This window comes from Microcaecilia unicolor, chromosome 7 (genome assembly GCF_901765095.1).
Source record: "Microcaecilia unicolor chromosome 7, aMicUni1.1, whole genome shotgun sequence".
In the NCBI taxonomy this organism is placed as follows: domain Eukaryota; kingdom Metazoa; phylum Chordata; class Amphibia; order Gymnophiona; family Siphonopidae; genus Microcaecilia; species Microcaecilia unicolor.
In genome coordinates, this window is record NC_044037.1 from 307,549,282 (window position 1) to 307,574,348 (window position 25,067).

General features: G+C 42.6%; 1 protein-coding gene across 1 annotated transcript in view; it reads right to left on the bottom strand.

The window, feature by feature from the left end:
* Positions 1–25,067, bottom strand: part of SPEG (striated muscle enriched protein kinase) — a 495,656-nt gene that overhangs the window by 225,478 nt on the left and 245,111 nt on the right. Inside the window, exons 7-9 of the mRNA XM_030208751.1 lie at positions 16,368–16,582; positions 15,532–15,620; positions 5,200–5,375 (exon numbers count right to left, since the gene is read on the bottom strand). Of these exons, the coding sequence (XP_030064611.1) occupies positions 5,200–5,375; positions 15,532–15,620; positions 16,368–16,582 (480 nt within the window). The remainder of the gene's footprint in view (positions 1–5,199; positions 5,376–15,531; positions 15,621–16,367; positions 16,583–25,067) is intronic.

Here is a 25,067-nt window from a genome sequence, read left to right on the forward strand (position 1 = left end):
CATTTGCTCCGCCCCATCCTTTGCCCCCCCCAAAAGAAACAGTCAAACTATGCCTATGCTGGGCAGTCTGTCTGTGGGTCCTTGTCCGCTCCATGTAATAGGCCAATGCTCGCTTGCAGTCCAAGGCGTGCAAGGTGCTCTCGCCAGGATGGGCATGATGTCGGGGAAAGAATGTTGGCAAGACAATCGACTAGTTCAGATGGAACTCCGACACGACCTTCAGTTGGAACTTAGGGTGAGTGCGGAGGACTACTCTGTTGTGATTTAACTTAGTATAAGGTGCATCCACTACTAAGATTGAAGCTCACTGACTGTACGAGTTGAAGTAACAGCCACCGAAAATGACTTTCCAGGTCAAGTACTTCAGATGGCATGAACCCGGCACCATCCTCCCTCTAACTTCCAAACAACTTCCTAATGCTCCTCGCTATGAGTGTGCTTATATTTGCATCTCATTAGCATTGAGAATTAGGGAGTTGTTCAGAGGTGCTGAGCTTTGAGCATCTGGGCTCTAGTGTCTAGCAACACCTTCTATCCCCTCCATGACCTGATTGGTTTTCTCCCCCCACCTCTGACAAATTGCAAAGTGCACAGTTCCCTACCTCAGGAAGAACAAGAACAATGCAAAACACAGAGCTACTGCAAGGGCCCTTGTCTGATTTTCATAGCACTGGCCACATGTTTCACTCTCTTTTTCTTTCATTTATCTATTCAAGTTTTTAAATTTTTATTTTTTATTACAGTTTATTTTGTGTATTTAAAATGAAAAAGTAATGAAAAACAAAGCTAAATATATAAAATTACAAGTCCTCGTCGCTGCCACTAAACCATTCCTACTCCCCCCCCCCCCCCTGCGTCCCCAGCCCTCTCCTGATCCTAGATACACTACACCAACTGGCTCACCTTTATCCACATATTTACTCACGCCTTCAAAGAAATGAAGCAAATTGCTGAGGCAAAAGTTCCCTCGGCTTAATCCATGTTGGTTCATCCCAGATAGTAGCTCAAACTTGATCATGTTATGATCACTGTTTCCCAGGGGACCCAATACCACCTCCTCTCGCACTTTGCCCTGCATGCCACCAAGCACCAGATCCAAAATGGCTCCCCCTTTCCTTCACATATGGAATTTCTATCCATGATGATTCCACGCTGCTAACTGTGTCATGTGGAATGGTTATTTTATTTGGCTCAATTCCCTCTTTAACATATAGCGCAACCCTCCCTCCAATTTGATCCTCTCTATCACTGCGATACAATCTGTACCATGTTAACACAGTGTCCCAGTGTCTCTTTCCACCAAGTCTCTGAGATGCCTATTATGTCTATCTCATCATTTAGTGCTATATAATCTAACTCTCCCATCTTATTTTTTAGGCTTCTAGCATTTGTATACAGGCACTTCAAATTGTGGTTTTTTTTATTTCCTTTGATCTACAAGCTGCTTAGAAGTTTACATCATGCTCTCTCATTAAGCACACCTGGCTTACTTTCAGCATTGTTAAAATCTCTCTACTGGAGTTCCCTAAATGTCCTGTTTCAATAGTATCCTTCAAGGATACTGTAAGGGGGCAGGCAAAGGTTGGGCTAAAAAAAAACACGGGAACAGGGGCTCAAGGAGGCAGGGAGCTACAGAAAGAAAAAGTTTCAGTACCAAGTTCCCAGTACACAGAGAGTTCGCCCCCTGGTGGCCGAGAGACCAACCAGAGTAGTGAAAAGGGGGAGAAACTACCAGTCCCAAGAACCCTCTCTTCCGAGACAAGTCACACAGGAGCTGGGGGGCGGGGAAGAGGATTGGGAAATGATTTCTGATGAAGGTGATGAGGAAAAAGGTGGGAGAGCCAGGGGAGGAAGAGGCTGGGGATTATGATAAAATTAGCTGAGGAGCTGGAAGAAGAGGGTGTGGAGATTGCAGCTCTGGCTCAAACTGAGGAGAATGCAGTGAGAGTTTTGCTGGCGGTCACACTGAATCAGTTGTGGAAGGCTGGAAGGATAAGGTTGAGGCAATGGGGAAAGATCCTGTGGGAAAAGTGTATCAGGTAATTTGCCTCAGAGAATAGAAAGGGGTGTTGTCAAGTTTAAGCACCGGAGTGAAGGAAATGAGAGAGATTCTGTTTGTTTGATCAATGGTGACTATGTGAAGAAATACACCAGTGTTGTAGAAAAGAGGAAAACATATTAACTGCTGTGAGCTTTAAAACAGTGTCTGAAAGGAAGACACGGTGAAGCTTCCTTCAGCTATGTGCAGGGCTGAGGGGAGAAAAGGAAGTCTACTGTGCAACTATCAGCAGTATAATTAAGTATTGATTAAACAAAGCCCTCATTTATAAGAAGGCTTGCATTTGGCATGCATTTTTGAAGAAGATAATCGTTAAGGTAGCAAGAACAGAGGTCCCCTAAGTGAAGGACTAGAGCTGGAGAAGAGTTGAGTAAAGTCCAGAACGTGGCAGATCTGCTCAGCCGACAGTGCATCAGAGGAAGCTAAGCAGAGTCAGCCCCGGCCAGGTCTTGGATGAGGGACTGGACAACAATACTCCACACCAAACCATGCGCTCCTGGGTGACTGTTGGCTCCCACCCCAATTCTAGTTTAAAAGCTGCTCTATCTCCTTTTTAAAAGTTAGAGCTAGCAGCCTGGTTCCATCCCTTTCGGAACAGTCTCCCCCTTTCCCATAATGTCGCCCAGTTCCTAACAAATCTAAATCCCTCATCCCTGCACCATTGTCTCAACCACGCATTGAGACTTCTGAGCTCTGTCTGCCTTTTGGGTCCTGCACGTGGGATGGGGTGCATCTATGAAAATGCTACCTTGAAGGATCTGGACTTCAGCTTTCTACCTAAGAGCCTAAATTTGGCTTTTAGAACCTCCCTCCCACATTTTTCTATGTCATTGGTACCCATATGTACCAAGACAGCCAGCTCCTCCCAACAACTATCTAAGAACCTGTCTAGGTGAGGTGTGAGGTCCGCTACCTTCGCAGCAGGCAGGCAAGTCACCAGGTGATCCTCATGGCCACCAGTCACCCAGCTATCTATATGCCTAATAATCGAATCACCAACTACAACAGCTGTCCTAACCCTCCCCACCTGGGCAGAAGTTCTTGGAGACATATCCTCAGTGTGAGAGGATAGTGCATCCCCTGGTGGGTAGGGCCTGGCTACAGGAGTACTTCCTACTTCATCAGGGTGATGATTTTCTTCTAGGAGACCTCCCTCCTCCCAGGCAGCACAATGTCCCTGTAGGCCTCCTCTATGTACCTCTCCATCTCCCTCAGCTCCTCCAAGTTTGCTACTCTACCCTCAAGAGAACGGACCCATTCTGTGAGAGCTAGGAGCTCTTTGCATTGGGCACACACATATAACTGCTCACCAACTGGGATATAATCATACATGTGATGCTCAATACAAAAGACTGGATAGCACCCCTCTCACTGCTGAACTACTGTCTCCATCTTAGTATTTTTGAGTTTTTCAATAATTTAAAGCTTACTACTACTACTAATCATTTCTACTGTGCTACTAGATGTATGCAGTGCTATACACATTATATACAAGTAATTTCTCTGTGCCTAGGGGGCTCACATTCTAAGTTGGGGTTTTTTTGTACCTGGGACAATGGAGGGTTAAGTGACTTGCCCAAGGTCACAAGGAGCTGCAGTGGGAATTGAACCCAGGTTGCCAGGATCAAAGCCTGGCAACCATTAGGCTATTCCTCCTTTCCAAAACTTGCTAAGGTATTAAGGATATTAGCCTAATATAAAAATGTCTTTAGTTTATATGGTATATTGTGTGATTTATTTAGTGTTTTCTTCTTAGAAAGTAATGAAATGTAATTAAAACTCCGTAAGAGCACTCCTCGCTTGTTATCCTATTTACAATAACTGACTATAAATGAAGAGTTGTGCTAGAAGTTGGCGGGTGTTGGGGAGAGTGGGTGGGATGAAGACTAAACTAGGTCCTGCTGTGCCTGCTAGAGGCTATCTGTTAATGCTGTGGTACAAAGTTCAAGTTTTAAAACTAGGGGGAAAAAAGAGTATGGAGATTAGTTGATAAAATTTACTTTTTTTATATTTTTATTCTGCCTATCACTAACCTACACTTCCTCCTTTAAACCCCAATCTTTAAGTTCCCTAAGCATAAAGCAAAAAAATGTTCACTTACCAGAGGAATGTCCTCTTCTCAGAAAGAAAGTGGGAACGTTCCTCTTTAAATAGTTTTGAATTTAAGGGTACTGCTTCAAACAGACCCTTTCCCTAACTCAGTAATAAGATTGCCCTTAATAACCTCTGCAAATATTCTACTTCCTCACACCTTAACACCTAATTCAGGTCAGTAGCAGTGATACCACTCCAGCAGCCAAAGAACTGAAAATAACTGTCTTTTAGAACAAGATTTGAGCCTTCCTTCTATCCTTTTTAAAGTTCTTTGGCTGTTAAGTTTCTACCTGTAGAAAAAGTTTCAGTTTAAAACTATAGGAAAAGTGTCTAATTCTAGAGAAACTTTCAGTTTAAAACTATGGGGAAAGGGTTGTAGTCTATGGAAACTAGTTAATAATACTTGCTTTTCTCTCTCTCTTCCCCCCCCCCCCCCCCCCCCCCCACTAGGTCCTGCAGTGTCTATCTGTTAATGCTGTGGTACAAAGTTCAAGTTTTAAAACTAGGGGGGAAAGATTATGGAGCTTAGTTGACTTAGTTGATAAAATTTACTTTTTTATATTTTTATTCTGCCTATCACTAACCTACAATTCCTCCTTTAAACCTCAAACTTTAAGTCCCCAAAGTACAAAGCAAAATAATGTTCACTTTCCGGAGAAATGTCGGTTAAATAGTAGTAGTAGTAGTAGTAGTGTAACTGGGGATGTGGACTTGGATCCATAAGTCAAAGAATGTAAAATTGGGATTTATCCCAGATTGCTAATTCTACTAGAGTTCATGTTCCTAACTGTACCATCCTCCGAAAGGTGGTATGATCTGTGTTTTGCCCTCACGGGATGTTACCTTGATAAAGGAAACACTGAGGGTGAAACATACTTTGGGAGAGAATGCTGACAGTGAGATGTTACCTTGGTACAGGTGAAACATTATTTAGGACAGAATGCTGACAATGGGATGTTACCTTAGTACAGGGAACACTGAGGGTGAAACATTGTTTGGGAAAGAATTTTGACCTCAGTTCAGGAACAATGAGGGTGGGGAATTACCTTGGATTTCCAGTCTTGCCTCACACTGTTTTGTTCCGTATTCATTTATTGCTTTGCAGGTGTAGAATCCAGCATCAGATGTCTCTGCAGCTGTGATGAGCAGTGTGAAGGCCCCACTCTCTTCCTCCAGTACACGATGCCTGGTGTCCTGTTTCACTGGCCGTCGATTCCTCAGCCTGCAAAATATGGGCCAGTTAGCAAAGAGACAGCGAGGAGAGACCTGAGGAAGCATCTGTCAGTCCTCGAAATCTAGGCACATGGGGGATAATTTCATTATAGGATTCCTACAAATTTTTAAAAATGCACCTATTTTATGCTTATTTTACAAAGATCACTCTTTCACTGTTTACAAACAATATGTATGTCTTTTAAAATGTAATAAAGTTACAATGTGTGGGCAAGCATTCCTTATATTCTTTTCCCTTTTTTTTTATTTGTGTTGACATATATTATTCACTAGGGACCTTCTTAAATCAGGCAGGAGACCAGCTCAGCTTATTCCCGAGTTTCCCTCAGTGCCTTGAAATTCTAATCATATGTCATAGTGTTTCTTACTTTATGTAGGGGTCTTTTTATTAAGCATTAATGTGTGCTTACTGCAACAGTAAAGGGCTTATCGTGGGATGCGCTCAGGTGTCCTACTGTAGGTTTTAGATGTGTCCCCCCCAAGCATGTCACTTCCCACCCACCTCACCTCCTGAGGCGTGTCAACCCCCCCTTCCCAAAGCGCATCGCCTTCCTCATCCTTCCTCCTAGCAAGGGGGTCACAGAGCAGTTGCTCGGCTGTCAGCTTTGCTGGTCCCCTGCCCCAGAACAGGAAGGAACGTCAGAGGGGGCAGGGAACCAGCGGAGCCGACAGCCATGCGACTGTTCCATGCACCTCTTTGCTGCCTGCACATGGGGGTGGACTGCCCCCACTGCCCCGCCCTTGGTACACACACCACCCACATATTACAAATTAGAATTTATTTTTTAGCACTGGGGTGGGTAGTAGGCATGTTCTGCGCTAATTGTTTAACACAGCTACATTGTCGCACGCTATTCAATTAGCATATGGTTAGAGCATGAGCCCCTACTGCCTACAAAATAGATGGTGGTAGGCGCTGATGCACTAATTGTAAAATTAGCCTGTGGCCATTAACAGAGAAAATAGAAAATGTTGCCATTTTACTCCTGTGGTAAAAATGGCCTTAGCACTGGGGAATGACCCACATAAAGACAAAGTAAGACCAGTTTTCATCGCAGTTTTATAAAAGGGCTGCTTTTCGAACCTGAAAAACTTAAAATATTTATAGCTAGCAAGGAGTAATTTGGCGTTAACTTGAATTGTATTTATCGGCTGCCCTGACTTGAGTTCTTGCCCTTTCCTGTTAAACCACTTCATTTTGGAGTTTAAATATGTACCTATATCTTGGATCAATAATTTGTGGTCTAATATAATATATTGTTTTTTCCTTTTCTTTTTCCTTTCCTTTTTGGATGTATGTCTATGAAAATTAGACTTTTGTAATGCCATTTATGTTTATGATGTAAATGTAATGAAAAATCAATAAATAGAATAATTAAAAAAAAAAAAAAAAGGGCTGCTAAGTCATTTATCAAATATAGATCACAGAAAAAATATCAGCATTAGCTATCTTGTTTACTCCTTAAAAAAGAAGCAACACAATTACATTTCAAGCATAATGCTCTGCGTCAAGGTTTGCACTCAAAATTTAGCTCAGGATTTGCACTCTTTTTCAATAATCCTAAAAACATACGATACATAAATTATAAACTGTGCTGACTACAAAAAAGATCATTAAAACTCATCTGTTTAGGTACTTGTGACCTGGACTAAATGGACCATTGGTCTGACCCAGTATGGCTATTCTTATGTTCTTAAAACTTACCCTGCTTCAGCCTCAGTGATTCATATAAGGGATGGTTTCCAATGTAATATACAAACTTGCAATTCAAAATAACCAATCAGAACAAATCATATGATATCCAATCCCCAATCAAATCCCCAATGTTTCTATGTATAATTCTTGCTACACAAGAAGTCCCCATCAAATATGGTAGGACACAAGTTAATCAGTCTATGTCAGTGCAAACCCAATAGTCTATCAACCACTCCTAATAAAACACGGCAAAGAAAATGTTCCACTCAATGTGGAAACTTAAAAGAATAAAACCTTTCTTCCCAAGGGAAATATTCCACAACCTGGTACAATCACTGGTACTAAGCCACCTAGATTACTGCAATGCCATCTACGCCGGATGCAAGGAACACATCATCAAGAAACTTCAAACTGCCCAAAATATAGCAGCTAGACTCATATTTGGAAAAACGAAATATGAAAGCGCCAAACCTCAAGAGAAAAACTACACTGGCTCCCACTAAAAGAACGAATCGCGTTCAAAGTTTGCATCCTGGTCCACATGTTCATGGTGAAGCACCGACCTATATGTCAGATCTCATAGACTTGCCAACCAGGAACACAAAAAGATCAGCACGCACATTCATGAATCTTCACTACCCCAATTGCAGAGGACTTAAATATAAATCCATGTATGCATCAAGCTTCTCCTACATAAGCGCGCAATTGTGGAATGCACTACCAAAGGCCATAAAAACAATGCACGACCTGACAATCTTCTGAAAACCAACTTGTTCAAGAAGGCATACCATAAGGATACATCCTAAACACTAGACATTTAGACTTTACATGAACTGGACAAATCTGAACGCTTACACTAAATTGATACCATCGCTACGAGCGAAAGCACGCAATCCATGTACTACTACTCTATTTCTCATACCGGAAATGAACTCACTATAGTTAATTAACTTATTGTTATTACTCACTCTATCATTCAGGAACTTCAATGTAACACCACACGTATGTCACCTCCCTTACTGCAATAATACTTGTAATTTCTATCCGGAAATGGCAATCGCCATTACGGTATAATGTAAGCCACATTGAGCCTGCAAATTGGTGGGAAAATGTGGGATACAAATGCAACAAATAATAATAATAATTGTGTTTAGCATGTTTTTAAGCATATCTAAGAATTTTCAGTGACTATCCACAAGCCAGAAATCTCTTCTTGAGTTCACCTGCTTGAAAACTGAACTCATCCATGGAGGAACAAATACTCCATATCCATATAAATTGACTTCTTGGTAAACTATTTTTTTAAATGATAGGGATCACTAGAATAACGAAGAAGATTATTCCAGTCAGTGTTTTTTCGGTTAACTGTAGTTTGCAGCATACCATGACATTTCAAATATCATCAAATCCAAAAAGGGGGGGGGGGGGGTGGAGGGATAAGGGTGTTTGTGTCATATATTAAGATGTTTTTGCATTATTACGGTTTTTAGAAATATAAAAACAGAAAAACACAACTGGAAACTGTAATGTTAAATGTGAGGACACCTGCCTCTGTAGGTTCCTCAGAGAAGATGAATCTATGTGTTTGCTATTGAAGTTGTATATGTTTTTTTTTATACTGTATATTTGCTGGATTTATTCAATAAAGCTTCTGGTTATAAATTTTTTAAAAAAATCCAAAAAGGGAATCTGAAATTGACTACTTTGCATTGAAAATTTAAGATGTCCATTTACACTATTCAAATATTTCATGAATTGTTCCAGTTTTATCATATGAAGCTCTCCATACAAAAAAATATCATCTAAAAACCACTGCCACAAAATCATGTTGAAAAGGTACTGCTACATATAAAAACTTTTCTTCAAATTTAGCCACTACAATGTGGGTACCGAAGGGGCAAATGTAGTCCCCATGGCCACTCCATGTACCTGATGGTAAAAAGTCAGTTTCAAAAAGAAAGTAACTTTAAACAGGACAAAATGAACCTACTTCTGTAAAAATTCACACACAATGGAGTTCATAGACGGAACCTTCTATAAAAATCTATGTATCCAATGGTTCACCTCTGGAGAACAGGTGTATAAGGATGTTACATAAATAGTCACTAGCCAGTCCTGATCAGTAATTATCTCACTTTGTTCAAGAAGTTGTAATAGATGAGTAGTATCCTTCATATATGATCTCATCTTAGAGGCTTCTGATTTTAATTAATAATTAAGATACTTCGATAAAGGTTCAAGGACAGATCCTCAAATGGATACTATCAATCTTCCTGATAGCTGTTGAAAATTCATATGTATTTTTGGTAGGAAATAAACTTATGGTATTTTTGATTAGTCTCTATAAGAAATTGCATTTCTTTTTTGGTAATGCTTTGCTCATAGGCACGCATAACACAGGTCAAAATTCTCTCACTTAAACTAGATGTTGGGTTATCATCCAAGTTTTCATAAAAATTAACATCTGCTAGCTGTCTCCATGCCTCTTGAAGACATTGAGTTCTATGCTGGGCATGGGGTGAATAGGGAGATGAAGCAATGCTAGGTTCAGGGAAAGGGAACAGGGAGATGGAGGAGATACTGGGCATGGGGGAGGGAATAAGGACACGGAGAGGATGCTGGTCATGAGGGAAGGAAGAGAGATAGAGAGGAAATGCTGGAGACAGGAGGACAGCAATATAGTAGAGGATGCTGGACAGTGGCATAGGGAGAGAAGAGGATGGTGGACATGGGGGAATAGAGAAATGCTGGATAAGGGAGGGAGAAAGAGAGAGGGGGATGCTGAATAAGAAAGAGGGTAAGAAAGGGGTTAGAGTTACTGAAAGACTAGGGAAGGAGAGAGTTATCAGGAATGGAGGGGCTGAGATAAAGGAAAGAGAGAGCTGTAGGTGGGTGCTGTCAAAAAGAGGGAAGTTAAAGAGTGGTTAGTAAAGAGTGAAATCTGGATAGTAAAAAAAATAAATAGAAGAACGCTGGAATATGAATGTAGGAGAGAAAGTGAAGACAGGAGGAGAGAGAAGAAATGGTAAATGGATAAGACATGAGACCCTTTCAAACAGAGTTAAGAAAAAGATGGACAAAGGAAAGCAAAAATCAGAGCCTGGGTGAACACAATTAGAAAAATAAAATGACCAAACAAAGGTCATTTAAAATAATGCTATTTTCAATTTTGTGACTGGAATGTCAGATACAGTGGGGGAAATAAGTATTTGATCCCTTGCTGATTTTGTAAGTTTGCCCACTGACAAAGACATGAGCAGCCCATAATTGAAGGGTAGGTTATTGGTAACAGTGAGAGATAGCACATCACAAATTAAATCCGGAAAATCACATTGTGGAAAGTATATGAATTTATTTGCATTCTGCAGAGGGAAATAAGTATTTGATCCCCCACCAACCAGTAAGAGATCTGGCCCCTACAGACCAGGTAGATGCTCCAAATCAACTCGTTACCTGCATGACAGACAGCTGTCGGCAATGGTCACCTGTATGAAAGACACCTGTCCACAGACTCAGTGAATCAGTCAGACTCTAACCTCTACAAAATGGCCAAGAGCAAGGAGCTGTCTAAGGATGTCAGGGACAAGATCATACACCTGCACAAGGCTGGAATGGGTTACAAAACCATCAGTAAGACGCTGGGCGAGAAGGAGACAACTGTTGGTGCCATAGTAAGAAAATGGAAGAAGTACAAAATGACTGTCAATCGACAAAGATCTGGGGCTCCACGCAAAATCTCACCTCGTGGGGTATCCTTGATCATGAGGAAGGTTAGAAATCAGCCTACAACTACAAGGGGGGAACTTGTCAATGATCTCAAGGCAGCTGGGACCACTGTCACCACGAAAACCATTGGTAACACATTACGACATAACGGATTGCAATCCTGCAGTGCCCGCAAGGTCCCCCTGCTCCGGAAGGCACATGTGACGGCCCGTCTGAAGTTTGCCAGTGAACACCTGGATGATGCCGAGAGTGATTGGGAGAAGGTGCTGTGGTCAGATGAGACAAAAATTGAGCTCTTTGGCATGAACTCAACTCGCCGTGTTTGGAGGAAGAGAAATGCTGCCTATGACCCAAAGAACACCGTCCCCACTGTCAAGCATGGAGGTGGAAATGTTATGTTTTGGGGGTGTTTCTCTGCTAAGGGCACAGGACTACTTCACCGCATCAATGGGAGAATGGATGGGGCCATGTACCGTACAATTCTGAGTGACAACCTCCTTCCCTCCGCCAGGGCCTTAAAAATGGGTCGTGGCTGGGTCTTCCAGCACGACAATGACCCAAAACATACAGCCAAGGCAACAAAGGAGTGGCTCAGGAAGAAGCACATTAGGGTCATGGAGTGGCCTAGCCAGTCACCAGACCTTAATCCCATTGAAAACTTATGGAGGGAGCTGAAGCTGCGAGTTGCCAAGCGACAGCCCAGAACTCTTAATGATTTAGAGATGATCTGCAAAGAGGAGTGGACCAAAATTCCTCCTGACATGTGTGCAAACCTCATCATCAACTACAGAAGACGTCTGACCGCTGTGCTTGCCAACAAGGGTTTTGCCACCAAGTATTAGGTCTTGTTTGCCAGAGGGATTAAATACTTATTTCCCTCTGCAGAATGCAAATAAATTCATATACTTTCCACAATGTGATTTTCCGGATTTAATTTGTGATGTGCTATCTCTCACTGTTACCAATAACCTACCCTTCAATTATGGGCTGCTCATGTCTTTGTCAGTGGGCAAACTTACAAAATCAGCAAGGGATCAAATACTTATTTCCCCCACTGTATCTTTATATTTTGCATAGTACATGGGGGGGGGGGGGGGGGATACCTCTATTTTTCTGGTGTTGAACTGCATGCAAGAGTCTGACTTTTTGGGGTTTCAGTTTTATTTTTCTCCATATATTTCTACTTTTAGTTTGTGATCACTTAATTTTTATTTGATGATAGATTGTTTATTCTGAGTGTGTGACCATGGCTGAGTATTCTCTTAGCATGGAGTTTCTATGTAAGCATCTGTAGTAATCTTTCAGCAATAATGGAACAGGAAGAAATGTCCAAGGTGGAAAAGGAGGACATTTTTATCTAGACCTCTTTCAGTCACATGTAAGTTACAAAAATGTGCTCTGACTGACCAGATGACTACTGGAAGGATTAAGGCTTGATACATCCTTAATCCCCCAGTGGATGCTGTCCCCCTCCTTCCTCCATATGAAGTGAAACTGAAAGGGGGATACCATGACAGCTGCAGGTATGATGGGCATACCCAAAAGAGCAGCAAGCAGGTAGCCTAGTGGTCAGTACAGTGGACTGTGAACAAGGGGATCCAGATCCAAATCCCACTCTACCTAGTACATTTGTGGTAGAAATCATGAGCTCTCCAAAACTACAAAATTACCTACTGAATGTAAATACAGGAGACACCTGCAGGGTGGAAAACGAGGATAATTCAATCAGATTGAGCATATATTTGGGTGCCATTCCAAATAGTATCTTGAAGATTAGGGTGCTCGCTTTGAAAAATATTCTTCCCTTGACTGGTAACCAATGTAGTGTTTCAAGCAGAGGGGTTTCTCTTTTGTATTTCAATTTCTTGAAAATCAGTCTTGCTGCCATGTTTTGGACTGTTTGCAGTGATTTTAGAGTGTGTTTCCCTTGCACCCTACGTATGCTGCATTGCAGTAGTCTAGTTGCGATAGTATCGTTGATAGGACCAGTATCCGGAAAGATTGCCTAGGGAAATAGTCTCTTATTCTTCTCAGTTTCCATAGTGTTCTGAAGCATTTTGATGTTACTGCTTATATTTGATTGTCCAGTGTTAGATGTTTGTCGAGAATGATTCCTAGTATTTTAAGTTGTATTTTGATGTGGTATGTTTGTTGGTTGATTGTGAATTTTTGGTAGGATGTGGGGTTGTGTGGGCTGGATAGTACTAGGAATTTGGTTTTGTCTCTGTTCAGTTTGAGTTTGAAAGTTGTTGCTCATTCTTCCATGAGGTCCAATCCTTTTTTTATTTTGTCCTGTATGTTTGTGAGATTGTTTTGGAACGGTACAACGATGGTGATGTCATCAGCATATGTAAATGGGTTGCAACTCATTAATTCCAGTTTTTTCCCAAGTGGTGCCATCATTAAGTTGAACAGTATTGGTGATATTGGCGATCCCTGTGGTACCCCGTACTCAGAGATCCATGAGGTTGATGTTTGGTTGGAGGATCTGGTCTTTAGCAAGCCATTGAACCATGTTGTGTGTGTGGTGTGGTCTGCTAGGTCGAACGCACTTGATATGTCAAATTGTAGTAGTAATACGTTTTGTCCTTGGCATATTATGCTTCTGAATGTCGTTATCAGGGTGGTTGTGACCATCTCAGTGCTGTGTTGTGGTCTGAAACCTGATTGGGATTTATGAAGAATTGAGAATTTTGTAAAGTATTCCGTTCGTTGCTGTGTTACTAGACCTTCCATCATTTTGGTCAGTAGTGGTATTGAGGCTACTGGTATATAATTTCTGATATCACTGATCTTGCTTGTAGTGTTTTTGGGAATAGGTGTGAACATAAGAATATCCATACTGGGTCAGACCAGTGGTCCATCTAGCCCAGTATCCTGTTTCCAACAGTGGCCAATCCAGGCCACAAGTACCTGACAGAAACCCAAATAGTTAAGCCCTAGCCTCTTAGGCTTTCCTCATATAAGAGGAGTTCAATTCCCTTTATCGTTTTGGTTGCTCTTCTTTGGACCTTTTCCAATTCCGCTATATATTTTTTGAGACAGGGCAACCAGAACTGAAAGCAGTACTCAAGGTGAGGTCACACCATGGAGCGATACAGAGGGATTATAGTATTCTTTGTCTTATTTACTCTCCCTTTCCTAATAATTCCTAGCATCCTGCTTGCTTTTTTGACCAGTGCCACATACTGCGTGTACTTACACATTTGACAGTAGTAGGCACTCTTTCAGCTCCCATCCAAAAACATTTATCGAAGTCGGTTTTGACACCATCAGCAATAAGTACTATGTTGCCTTTGTCTGGTGGAAATTGATCTCTTTCAAACATGTTTGTGATGTGTTTGGTGAGGTACTCGATGTCTTCTGTGCAAAAATGTCCATCTTTAAGCTATTTTCGAAAGGAAAACCCAGACATATTTCTGTTCGAAAGTGGCTCTAAGATGGACGGGTTTTTTGGACGTAATGAGCAAAATGTCCTAAATCGGACTTGGACGACTTATTGAAAACTAGTAAAAAAGGCCCGTTTCGTACAGAAATGAAACGGGCACTAGCAAGGTTTTCCTCGGCTATCTTTTAATAATGGCGATCACACACTTTTTTTTAAAACATAAAACATGACAGAGTCTTCAATGGTTAGGTATTTGCGCAGAAGCCTTATCAGCTTAGACTGCAATGAAGTATAAGTGAGGAGGAGGAGGAGTAAGCGATGGAACCCACCCAGTGCGGCAGAGGTGACGGATCTGCTGTTCTGCAAGGGACAGGTGGCGCATTAACCCCTTGATCTGAGCTCCCCTCCCTTTTTTTCCCTCCGTGTCACCCCTCCCCCCTTTCCTTTGTGCTTCCTGTCTACCTTGCTTGGCCAGGTCCGTTTTGCGGTGTTGGGCTCATTGGGCTGGGGTTCAGGCCTCACTGCTGCAGCGAAGCAGCCCTGTGTCATCGCAAGGTGTCTGCCTCTGCTAGTACAGAGCCCTGCAAACACTCATGCGGCCGACGTCCAAGCATACCGCTCCCTCTTTGATGTCCGCGTCCCCTCCTAAATTGGCCCAAATATGGGCCCATACACGTCGGATACAACCCGGCTAGCTGTGCTTCATCCGGGGACGTGCCAACCGTCCCCGGACCACAGGAACTTCTTCACTGCTTCTACAGCCACCGCACCGGCCCCCAACAGGCCCCGAAATTTATCGGGAGCGCCATTCTCCTCCTGCTGCGCTTCCCTCGCATGTAGGGGCCTACCATCAGGCCGCAAACAAAAAAAACTCGGCGCCGCCTCCCTCAAGCTGAGTGTTCCTCTTTTTTTTTTTTTGTTTACCCGACGGATTGATGCGAGGGAGGGGCGGGTGAGCGATGCGATTGGGTGTGTCATTGCCCCGCCCTCGACGTCATCACGTGGGGATGCGAGGGCAGGGCAGACACTTATGTGATCTACACAACTTCAATTTAGAACGATGGAAATTTCTGAGGCTTCATTAGAATGTTGGAGGTGCGTTTTATATAGAGAGATGCCCCTCAATGACTGAAATGGTATATTCTGGTAAAGAGCCTTCCCAGTTTGGGTTAAATATGGGTTACACTGTTGTGATCACTAGGACACACTCTTTCACACATACTATCTGGTAGACACTGCACTAAAGACTTCAATACATACAAAAATTAGCAAGAAATGTCTCACAGACTCCTGACCCTTCTGCTCTTTTGCCCAAGTAGTAACATTGGAACTCACCAATTGACAATGGGCTTGAGGTCACTTTTAACCCGAACACTCATGGTAACATCCTCGCCTTCTAGCACTGATTGGTCTGAGAGAGTGACCTGTGGGAGACAGAGCATGAACAGTCAGAAAGAGCATAACCTTTGAGAAACAGAGCATGATCTGTGAGGTACAGAGTATAACCTATGAGGGGCAGAGTGTGACCTGGGAGAGAAAATGCATAACCTGCATAAAATGGAGAGTGTGACCTGTGAAAGATAGAGTGGTCTTCTTAAACAACAATTTACTACTTTTGTTAAGATTGTGTTTTTTAAAATTAGATAGGTGTTGAGGCTTAGAGATGTATTGTCTTCACATAATTTTCAGCAGGTTATGCAGAGTTATGCTTTACTGCATTTGGACTACTGCAACATTTTGCTCTGAAGTCTTCCTCAGAGCTCTCTGAGAGCGCTACATATAGGCCAAAAATCTGCAGCTCGAGAGATAGAGGGCTTATCAGAAAGGGACCACATTATACCCCACCTCATAGAGCTTCACTGGCTTCCTATCATTTGGAGAATCAAATTTTATTATTAGTGTTCAGAGTATTACAAAATAATGCTCCTTTAATGATTTTTTTCTATTTGTTTTAAAAGTATTTCCATGTAAGTTTCTGGACTGTCCCCTAATCTTTGTACTTTTAGAAAGAGTAAAAAAATCAATTTATGTTTACCCATTCTGCTCCACTCAAGATTTTTGTAGACTGCTGTTGCTCCCCACTGGACCACAAGGGCTTTGATGATGGAATTATTACAAAGATATACTATGAATATTTAGACAAATATAAAATATTTCTGTTCTTCTCTCACCTCAAAAATAGGCTGAGCTTTGAAGTGTGTTTGCATGGTGCTCCTGAGCTGCGATAGGTTGGGATGCTGAAGCTTCATAGTAGAGGTCACTTGATGTAGAGGAGTTCCAAACTCTGTTAGCTCCTCAGGAGGGCTGAGGTACTCATCATCTGACAGCACGGTGCAGGCATGGTTGATCAGCTGATCTGGATGTCTGTGGGATTCTGCTGTAGGAGCTGTGAGAGCAGAAAGGCCAAGTGTTATAGTTCTGTGCTAACTATGAAACAGTACCCTAGACAAGTACTGACTAATTGGAAAGAAGCTGAGGTTGCCAGCTCCTCCATCTGTATGAAATGGCAGACAATGCCTAGAGAAGTACGGGAAGGGTTGAAGCCTTGAGGACTGGTGCTACTACTCACAGATTTCAAAGTTTTCCTGCTTCTTACCATGTGTCCACTATGGGGGTATCTGTAATGCTGTAAAGTGTGCCGATGTTTTCATACTGTCTACAAGTGCACAGGTCCAAATTTCCCACATATTTGCTCCTGAAATTACCATTAAGCAGAAATAAAAATGAAGGCATGTACCCTTCATCTCCCGATCCAAATTAAACCTGCCCAGGGAACACTCCTATCGGACCGACTGTTCACTTGTCTATTAGATTGTAAGCTCTTTGAGCAGAGACTGCCTCTCTTTGTTAAATTGTACAGCGCTGCGTAACCCTAGTAGCGCTCTAGAAATGTTAAGTAGTAGTAGTAGTAGTATTGGGGGAAGTCATTTTAGCCACTCTGATTCCCACCATCACTTTTTGGGGAGGTTTAGCAAAAGGTGTGACGCATGTGGGCTTCTTCTGTCCCCTCTCTCGTGATTGGTGGGAGATTTCCTCTCTCCCCCCACCTCCTCACTTAGTTTTCTAGCATTGAGTTATGCCTTCTGTTATGATGTCTGGGGTTTGTCTTACTGGACAATGATCACAGAGGCTGTAGCACCCCACAAAGGAGCTTGGTGAGGATCTAGCTAAAAGGTTTAGTAAGTATGGGTGATGGTCCCCCCACTGGCTGCACCTGTGTCATGCCCCCTACCTCAACACAAGTGGTGTCCTCAGACTGCGTGGGGTCCCGTTGAAACGCACACTTGACTGGCACTGCCTGAGTTATGTGTGTGTAGTCCTCTCTGGGTTTGTTCAGAGAGCAGTGGTTGCAGGCTCCTTGATTGCTTTGCTTCCACCCACCTGGGTCTGCTCTTCCTCTGCCTGGCTTCCCTTGCTTCTCTCCTATTGGTCTTCCGGTTCCTCCTCCCCTGCTCTTGTCCTATGGCTGTGCCCCTTCTCCCTGCTGATGTCAGACACCAGCACTTTATCAGCTGAGCTCTTCTTCGACTCCATGCTTCGGCTTCTACTTTGGTAGGTGTTCCTAACTCTGTAGTCTGCTTCTTATCTACTGGTCCCTCGTTGCTGACTTTGCCTGTACCTGGATTACCCTTCTGCCTGCCGCCTGCCTACTGACTTTTGCCTGTACCTGGATTACTCTCTTGCCTGCCGCCTGCCTACTGACTTGCCTGTACCTGGGTTACTCTCTTGCCTGCCACCTGCCTGGCCGATACATTCATCACCCCGCTTCCAGCTCCATCCCGTAAGTCCTGCAGGACGCCCACACCTAGGGGCTCAACCTCTAGGGAACGGCAGTCAGTGCAGGTGAAAGCCGGGGTTGTCCAGCTGCCAAGCAAAACCTGGCCCGAGTACAGGGCTCAGCAGCGCTCTGCTTGGTACAAGAACTCACAAGTCTGACAGCCTGTTATCACATGGTACCCAGGTTGATTGTATAATAATAATAATAAAATATTGGGGAAAATGGTAGAGGCTATTATTAAAAACAAAATTACAGAGCACATCCGAGGACGTGGATTACTGAGACCGAATCAGCACTGCTTTTGTGTGGGGAAATCTTGCCTGACCAATTTACTTCAATTCTTTGAAGGAGTAAACAAATATGTGGACAAAGGGGAGCCGGTTGATATTGTGTATCTGGATTTTCAAAAGGCGTTTGACAAGGTAGCTCATGAAAGGCTACAGAGGAAATTGGAGGGTCATGGGATAGGAGGAAATGTCCTATTGTGGATTAAAAACTGGTTGAAGGATAGGAAACAGAGAGTGGGGTTAAATGGGCAGTATTCAAAATGGAGAAGGGTAGTTAGTGGGGTTCCTCAGGGGTCTGTGCTAGGACCGCTGCTTTTTAATATATTTATAAATGGTTTAGAGATGGGAGTAACTAGCGATGTAATTAAATTTGCTGATGACACAAAGTTATTCAAAGTCGTTAACTCGCGACAGGATTGTGAAAAATTACAAGAGGACCTTACGAGACTGGGAGACTGGGCGGCTAAATGGCAGATGACGTTTAATGTGAGCAAGTGCAAGGTGATTCATGTGGGAAAAAGGAACCCGAATTATAGCTATGTCATGCAAGGTTCCACGTTAGGAGTTACGGACCAAGAAAGGGATCTGGGTGTCGTCGTCGATAACACGCTGAAACCTTCTGCTCAGTGTGCTGCTGCGGCTAGGAAAGCGAATAGAATGTTGGGTATTATTAGGAAAGGTATGGAAAACAGGTGTGAGGATGTTATAATGCTGTTGTATCGCTCCATGGTGCGACCGCACCTTGAGTATTGTGTTCAATTCTGGTCGCCGCATCTCAAGAAAGATATAGTAGAATTGGAAAAGGTACAGCGAAGGGCGACTAAAATGATAGCGGGGATGGGATGACTTCCCTATGAAGAAAGACTAAGGAGGCTAGGGCTCTTCAGCTTGGAGAAGAGACGACTGAGGGGAGACATGATAGAGGTATATAAAATAATGAGTGGAGAGGAACAGGTGGATGTGAAGCGTCTGTTCACGCTTTCCAAAAATACTAGGACTAGGGGGCATGCGATTAAACTACAGTGTAGTAAATTTAAAACAAATCAGAGAAAATATTTCTTCACCCAACGTGTAATTAAACTCTGGAATTCATTGCCGGAAAATGTGGTGAAGGCGGTTAGCTTAGCAGAGTTTAAAAAGGGGTTGGACGGTTTCCTAGAGGACAAGTCCATAAACCGCTACTAAACGGACTTGGAAAAATCCAAAATCCCAGGAATAACATGTATAGAATGTTTGTACATTTGGGAAGCTTGCCAGGTGCCCTTGGCCTGGATTGGCCGCTGTCATGGACAAGATGCTGGGCTCGATGGACCCTTGGTCTTTTCCCAGTATGGCATTACTTATGTACTTATATATGTTATATACTGTATACAATACCTATCACTAAATTATAATAAAATTAAAATAATATAGTGCTCAGAAATAAGTGCCACACCCAGAACTGGAACAGGCGACCATCAATTTTCATCACAGCACCAATCTTAAAAAGAATATATACATGTAAATTATTGATCAAAGCAACTAAATGTTACTTATCTCAAATGTGTTCCTGTCAGGTAAAGATGTAAATTGTGCTCTTGAAAGTTACAACATTCCAGTGCAATTTTGCTCCAAATATTTTTCCAAATATATGTGAAATTCTTCTCCTGTGTGATTAAAAATGAATTCAATAATCCAACCAGTGTCTTCATTCTTTTGCTTTGACTCAGATCGAAGTTTTGCCTACTGACTTCACAATAGCACAATTTACAGCTTTACCTGATATGAAGACATTTGAGATAAGTTGACATTTTATTGCTTTGATCAATAATTTACATGTATATATTCTTTTTAGGGTTGGTGCTGTGTCAGAAATTGATAGTCGCTCATTCCAGTTCTAGGTCTGATACTAATTTCTGAGCACTATATTATTTTAATTTTATTACAATTTTAGTGACAGATAATAAGGGGCATTTTTGATAGGATGTTCAAATAGTGAAATAAAAGTTTATGGGAAAATGTCTAAAAATGCAAGTCCATAATGGAAGAAAGAACTAAACATTTTCCTACGTTCAAAAATACAGAAAAAAAAAGTTTAGAAAGAGAAAGCACTGCAAACATCAGACATTTGGAGAAAAACATGTTTGCCAATCGAAAATACACTACACAAAATGTGCAATGTCAGTATTGGTCCCCGCATCGAAAAAATGTCCATGGCAATGGAAGGCTGTTCCTTCCACATGCAAAACGTGCATATATACCTCTGCACGTGGAGGAATGCTCCTCAATGTGCACAGTCATATCTCTGTGAAGGGAGCCGAATTTCACAGTGTCAGAGGCACAGCTCCTGATCCTTATGTGCATCAGGCACAGGGGAGACATTTTTAAACACTACCACCACCTGTCCCTCCCCCACCCCCACCACTACCTCACATCATCTCCATGAGGGCATGGAGATCCATCAGAAGCAACCTGACAAGGTGTGTGTGAAGCACTGCCCCCCCCCAGAATCACAGCACCACTCATGTGCAAACACCATACATAGGTAGAGTCACATACACTGAGGTCCCTTTGTTGTTGCAACTCATATTATTGATTTTTCATAAGAAAGAATAAGAAAACATTGCTGAAATCAGAATGTACAGACTATGCAATGACAAGTAATGATGTGTCCTCCCCCCCCCTTCCACTAACCATGAAATGCTAAAATGAGGTGCTGCACGTATCTGGACCCCCTTCCATTCCCCCCCCCCCCCCCCAGCATCCTGCCCCACAGCTACATATTGATGGGGACATTGGCAGCACCTCACTAAAGTACATTGAGTCACCCAATGGCACACCTGCTTTATCCCACTACCCATCCCCACCTCCCAGCAACAGTGCACATACTCCACAGAAAGGCCACCATGCCATCCTCTGTTCCCATGTTCACCTCAGCTCACACAGTACCTATGCCTGTGTAATGCATACCCACCGCCATAGCCCCCCCCCCCCCCAAAAAAAAAAAAATCTGGCTGTTGCCATTTGAGGAGCATTGCACAACATGTTATAAAAAAATAATAATTTATGCAACGCCTGAACACTGTCTCCACAAACTTGTGTTTTGTAGATGCTTCGGGATCCACTGAGATCTTGAGTTGCTACGTTGCCATTACAGGTGGATCCGTAGATAAGATCCTGCCCTAATCAGGCACAAGAGGGAGTGCCTCATAAGAACATAAAAATAGCCTTACTGGGTCAGTCCAATGGTCCATGTAGCCCAGTATCTATGTTTTCAACAGTGGCCAATCCAGGTCACAGGTACCTGGCAGAAACCCAAAGAGTAGCAACATTCCATGATACCATTCCCCTATATTCCATCATGATTTCTTCATTCCTCCCAGCAACACTTATTGGTAGTTCCAGTGTGTCAATATTATTTGCCATTCTTGTTTTCAAGTTGTGACTCCCATGCTGGGAAATGGGTTACACAATACATATGCACTCGGAGGTGAAGAAGGCCTACTTTGGTACCAATCCTGATAGACTGTCACAGCTGGCTGAACACAGGCCCTAAAAACTTTCTGAAAAGATCTCTGCATTCAAACCAAAAGAACTGCTGAGTTCAAAGACACTCTTGTCCCATAGACCAGTGCTTCTCAACCCAGTCCTTGAGGCACACCTAGTCCCATCGGGGTTTCCGGATATCCTCATTGAATATGCATGAGATAGATTTGCATGCACTGCGTTGAGAAGCACTTCCTTAGACCACTGTTCTGGGACAAGAATCAGAATGATGCAATGGTCTTTAGATCCTACATCACAGAAAACAATGACCTTCATGATCATGGGGATTCATTACAAACATTAAAGGCAGTTACCACTTGTTACCCTTTAGTTTGAAAAGATATTTGTGCTTTGTTGATAAAGGCAGATTTGAATAAGATGATCTAAGTTGTCTCTTGATATCTATAAGAGCAGAAGATGCAGTATAGGGCGATGGACTAAGGGTAAACGGTAACAGTGTCATCTTCTTCTTCATCACTTCCATCCTTTAGTCCTTTAAATAGTGTAAACATTCATTCCGAGGCAGAGGTTAGATGTTAGGCCTTAGCAAACAGAAGACATGAGAGGCAGCATAGAAATGTATCAGATGAATAAATGAAATTCTATCTAGAGGAGAGTGTGGTAATCATAGTGCGCGTCTGTTAATTGTAGGTCACATGTACTCACATCTTCAGGGACTAATTTAGCCTGTATGCTAGAGTCTCACTGCAATACACACAATTCCATATGCATGATGAACCTTAATACAAGGACCCAATGTGTCAGCAAAAATCATCTATTCATTCCAGTTATAACCTGCCTAAAACCTATGCAGATTCCAATATTAAAACATATATAATAAACATACTTACAAACAGAAACAGAGCAATGACTGCCTCTATGATACCAATAATTCTCTGCTCCTACCCAACCAATTACAGCAAGATCAAACTACTAAAAATGTAAGCCCAAATAACTGTCTTTAATAACTTCTTAAACTGCCCCACTGTCCTACACAAACATAGGTGACCTGGCAGCTGATTCCACAAAGAAGGACCCACCACAGCATAACGCATCAGGGTGAATTTTCATTTGATAACTGCATCTTACACATCACCACAGGTGATAAATGCCCAGTCATAAGTGCACTGGCAGCCAGTGTAGCCATCTCAAGACTGGTGAAACATTTTGCTTCCTCTGGTTAAAATAGTTGAATATTCAAAGTTATGTAGCTGGTTATCTCTACCAAATATTTGCGGTTAGCAGCTAGCTACATCGCGTGACATAGCCAGTTAAGTGTGGTTATCCAGTGCAAACCAGTTGTGTTTAGTGGTTAACATAGGCCGCATAAATAGTAGAACTATCTTTAACGCTAAACTGAATATCAGATTAACTGCTTAAGTTACCGTGGTCAAAAGTGAAAGTGGATATTCAATGCCAGTTGCTGGATACTGGCCTGGCACTGGTGGTAGTCATAACACTGGTTGATTATTGGAGGGAATGTTCATACCCGAGGCAGGAAGCTTACTTCATACTCATAGGTACTTGGATATATTGACCTTGGAGAAGGCTATAAGTCCCCATGTCTTGAGAAGGGGCTGCTTAGTTCATTCAGGACTAATAATTCCCAAACAGAAGCAAGAGCAATGTCCTCTGAATGTAGGAGACCTCCCAAGCCCAGATGTTGATTTTACAGGTGTCATTTTTCAATATTTAAAGGGACAGAATCCTCTTCTTTTTCCCAGAACAGCAGTGGGGCTCAGCACAGGACAGAGTTCCACGTAAGCCTCGTTCTATACTCTGTGCTTTCTACACAGCTCTCTGCTTGCCCTTCACTGAGCAGGCCACCATCTCATGCATACTACCTATTCCCACCCCAGCTTTAGAATAACACAATTACAAGAACTAATACCTTTAACATTAACAACCAAACTTATATTCTGCCATATATATCTTACGGTTCAATGCAGATTACATTAGAAAAGATACTGGACATTTCCAGAAAATACAGCATTCTTTCTACAATTGCTAACTAAACTGAGAAAAATGATATAATACCCCAATCTAATCGTTGGTATTCAAAACAGATTTCCTGAATGAATAAGTTTTGATTTGTAGCAAAATACTTAAAACCTCTTTATCAAAAAAGTTATATTGTACCAGGAGAATGGGGGGGGGGGGGGGGGGGGTCAGGGATGAAGGTAAAAATCTTGTGCTGTGTTGCCTCTTGCAGATAATTACAGCACCCAGACGTTGGTGCATCAGCCCCTGACCTACCAAAGTCTTGTGCTTTAAATCCATTCTGTTCTCTGGTCACTCAAGGCTCCAGTGGGGGCTCAGTTCCTCACTCTATTCACCTCTGATTAGCTGGATGCCTCCCAAAGAGGTTTAGCACAGCACTGCCCTCCCGAGATTCTATCATTCATTAAAAGAAAACCTTTTAACAAAAACTTACCTGGGGTAACAGCAGGAGCTGCAGGGCCAAAGCAATCCTTGGATGCTGACGTACTTCTACAGCCCTGTTTGTCACAGTGCTTCTACGGATCTGACATTCAAACTATGTCTTTCTACTACTGTCCAAATCCAGGGATTATTTTCAAGCCTAAAGCTGTCTCTGATCTGCAGGCGGTGATGCAGCTATACCCAAGAAAGGGAAAGCAGTAGGCATGGCTTCAGGGGAGAAGAGAGATGATGGGAGGGGACGCTGAGATAAACAAACTGCTCTGTATTTAGCCAGACCCTCCTCCCTTCTCATTCTTGGACTCTGACGCTGAACAGTCCAGCTCTGCAAGGAAGCAGGTTTATCACTCCATTCATGTCTGACAGACAAGTTCCTTATTGGAGGAAAGATCAAGGGCTCAGGTAATCCCCAAGATCTATCATTACCTCACTGGATCCAGGGCTCCTGCTGTCCTGTGATTTGGAGGAGAACAGGATAGACAGAGATGGCAGGAACCAAGAGGCTTGAAACATAAATGTAAAGCTTCTAAATCCTCATTATTGAAAATATTTAAAAGTTACTGTCAAAAAATTGTCACCCTGGGCATGAGGCAGTAAAAGATTTTTCTCATAGCCCATTATGTGGGTGCTTTTAGCAAGCTTAGAAATAGAGAGCTGCATGGGAATGGGGATTGTGGGAATCCCACGGGTATGGAAGAAGTTGCCACGGGAATCCCACGGGTATGTAAGAAGTTGCCACGGGATTCCCACAACACTGCAGTCAAAACCTTTGGTGACTCTAGAAGGAGGCAAGGAATGTACAGAGAGGCAGCTGGATCACCAGACTGAGGCCTGGAAAACTC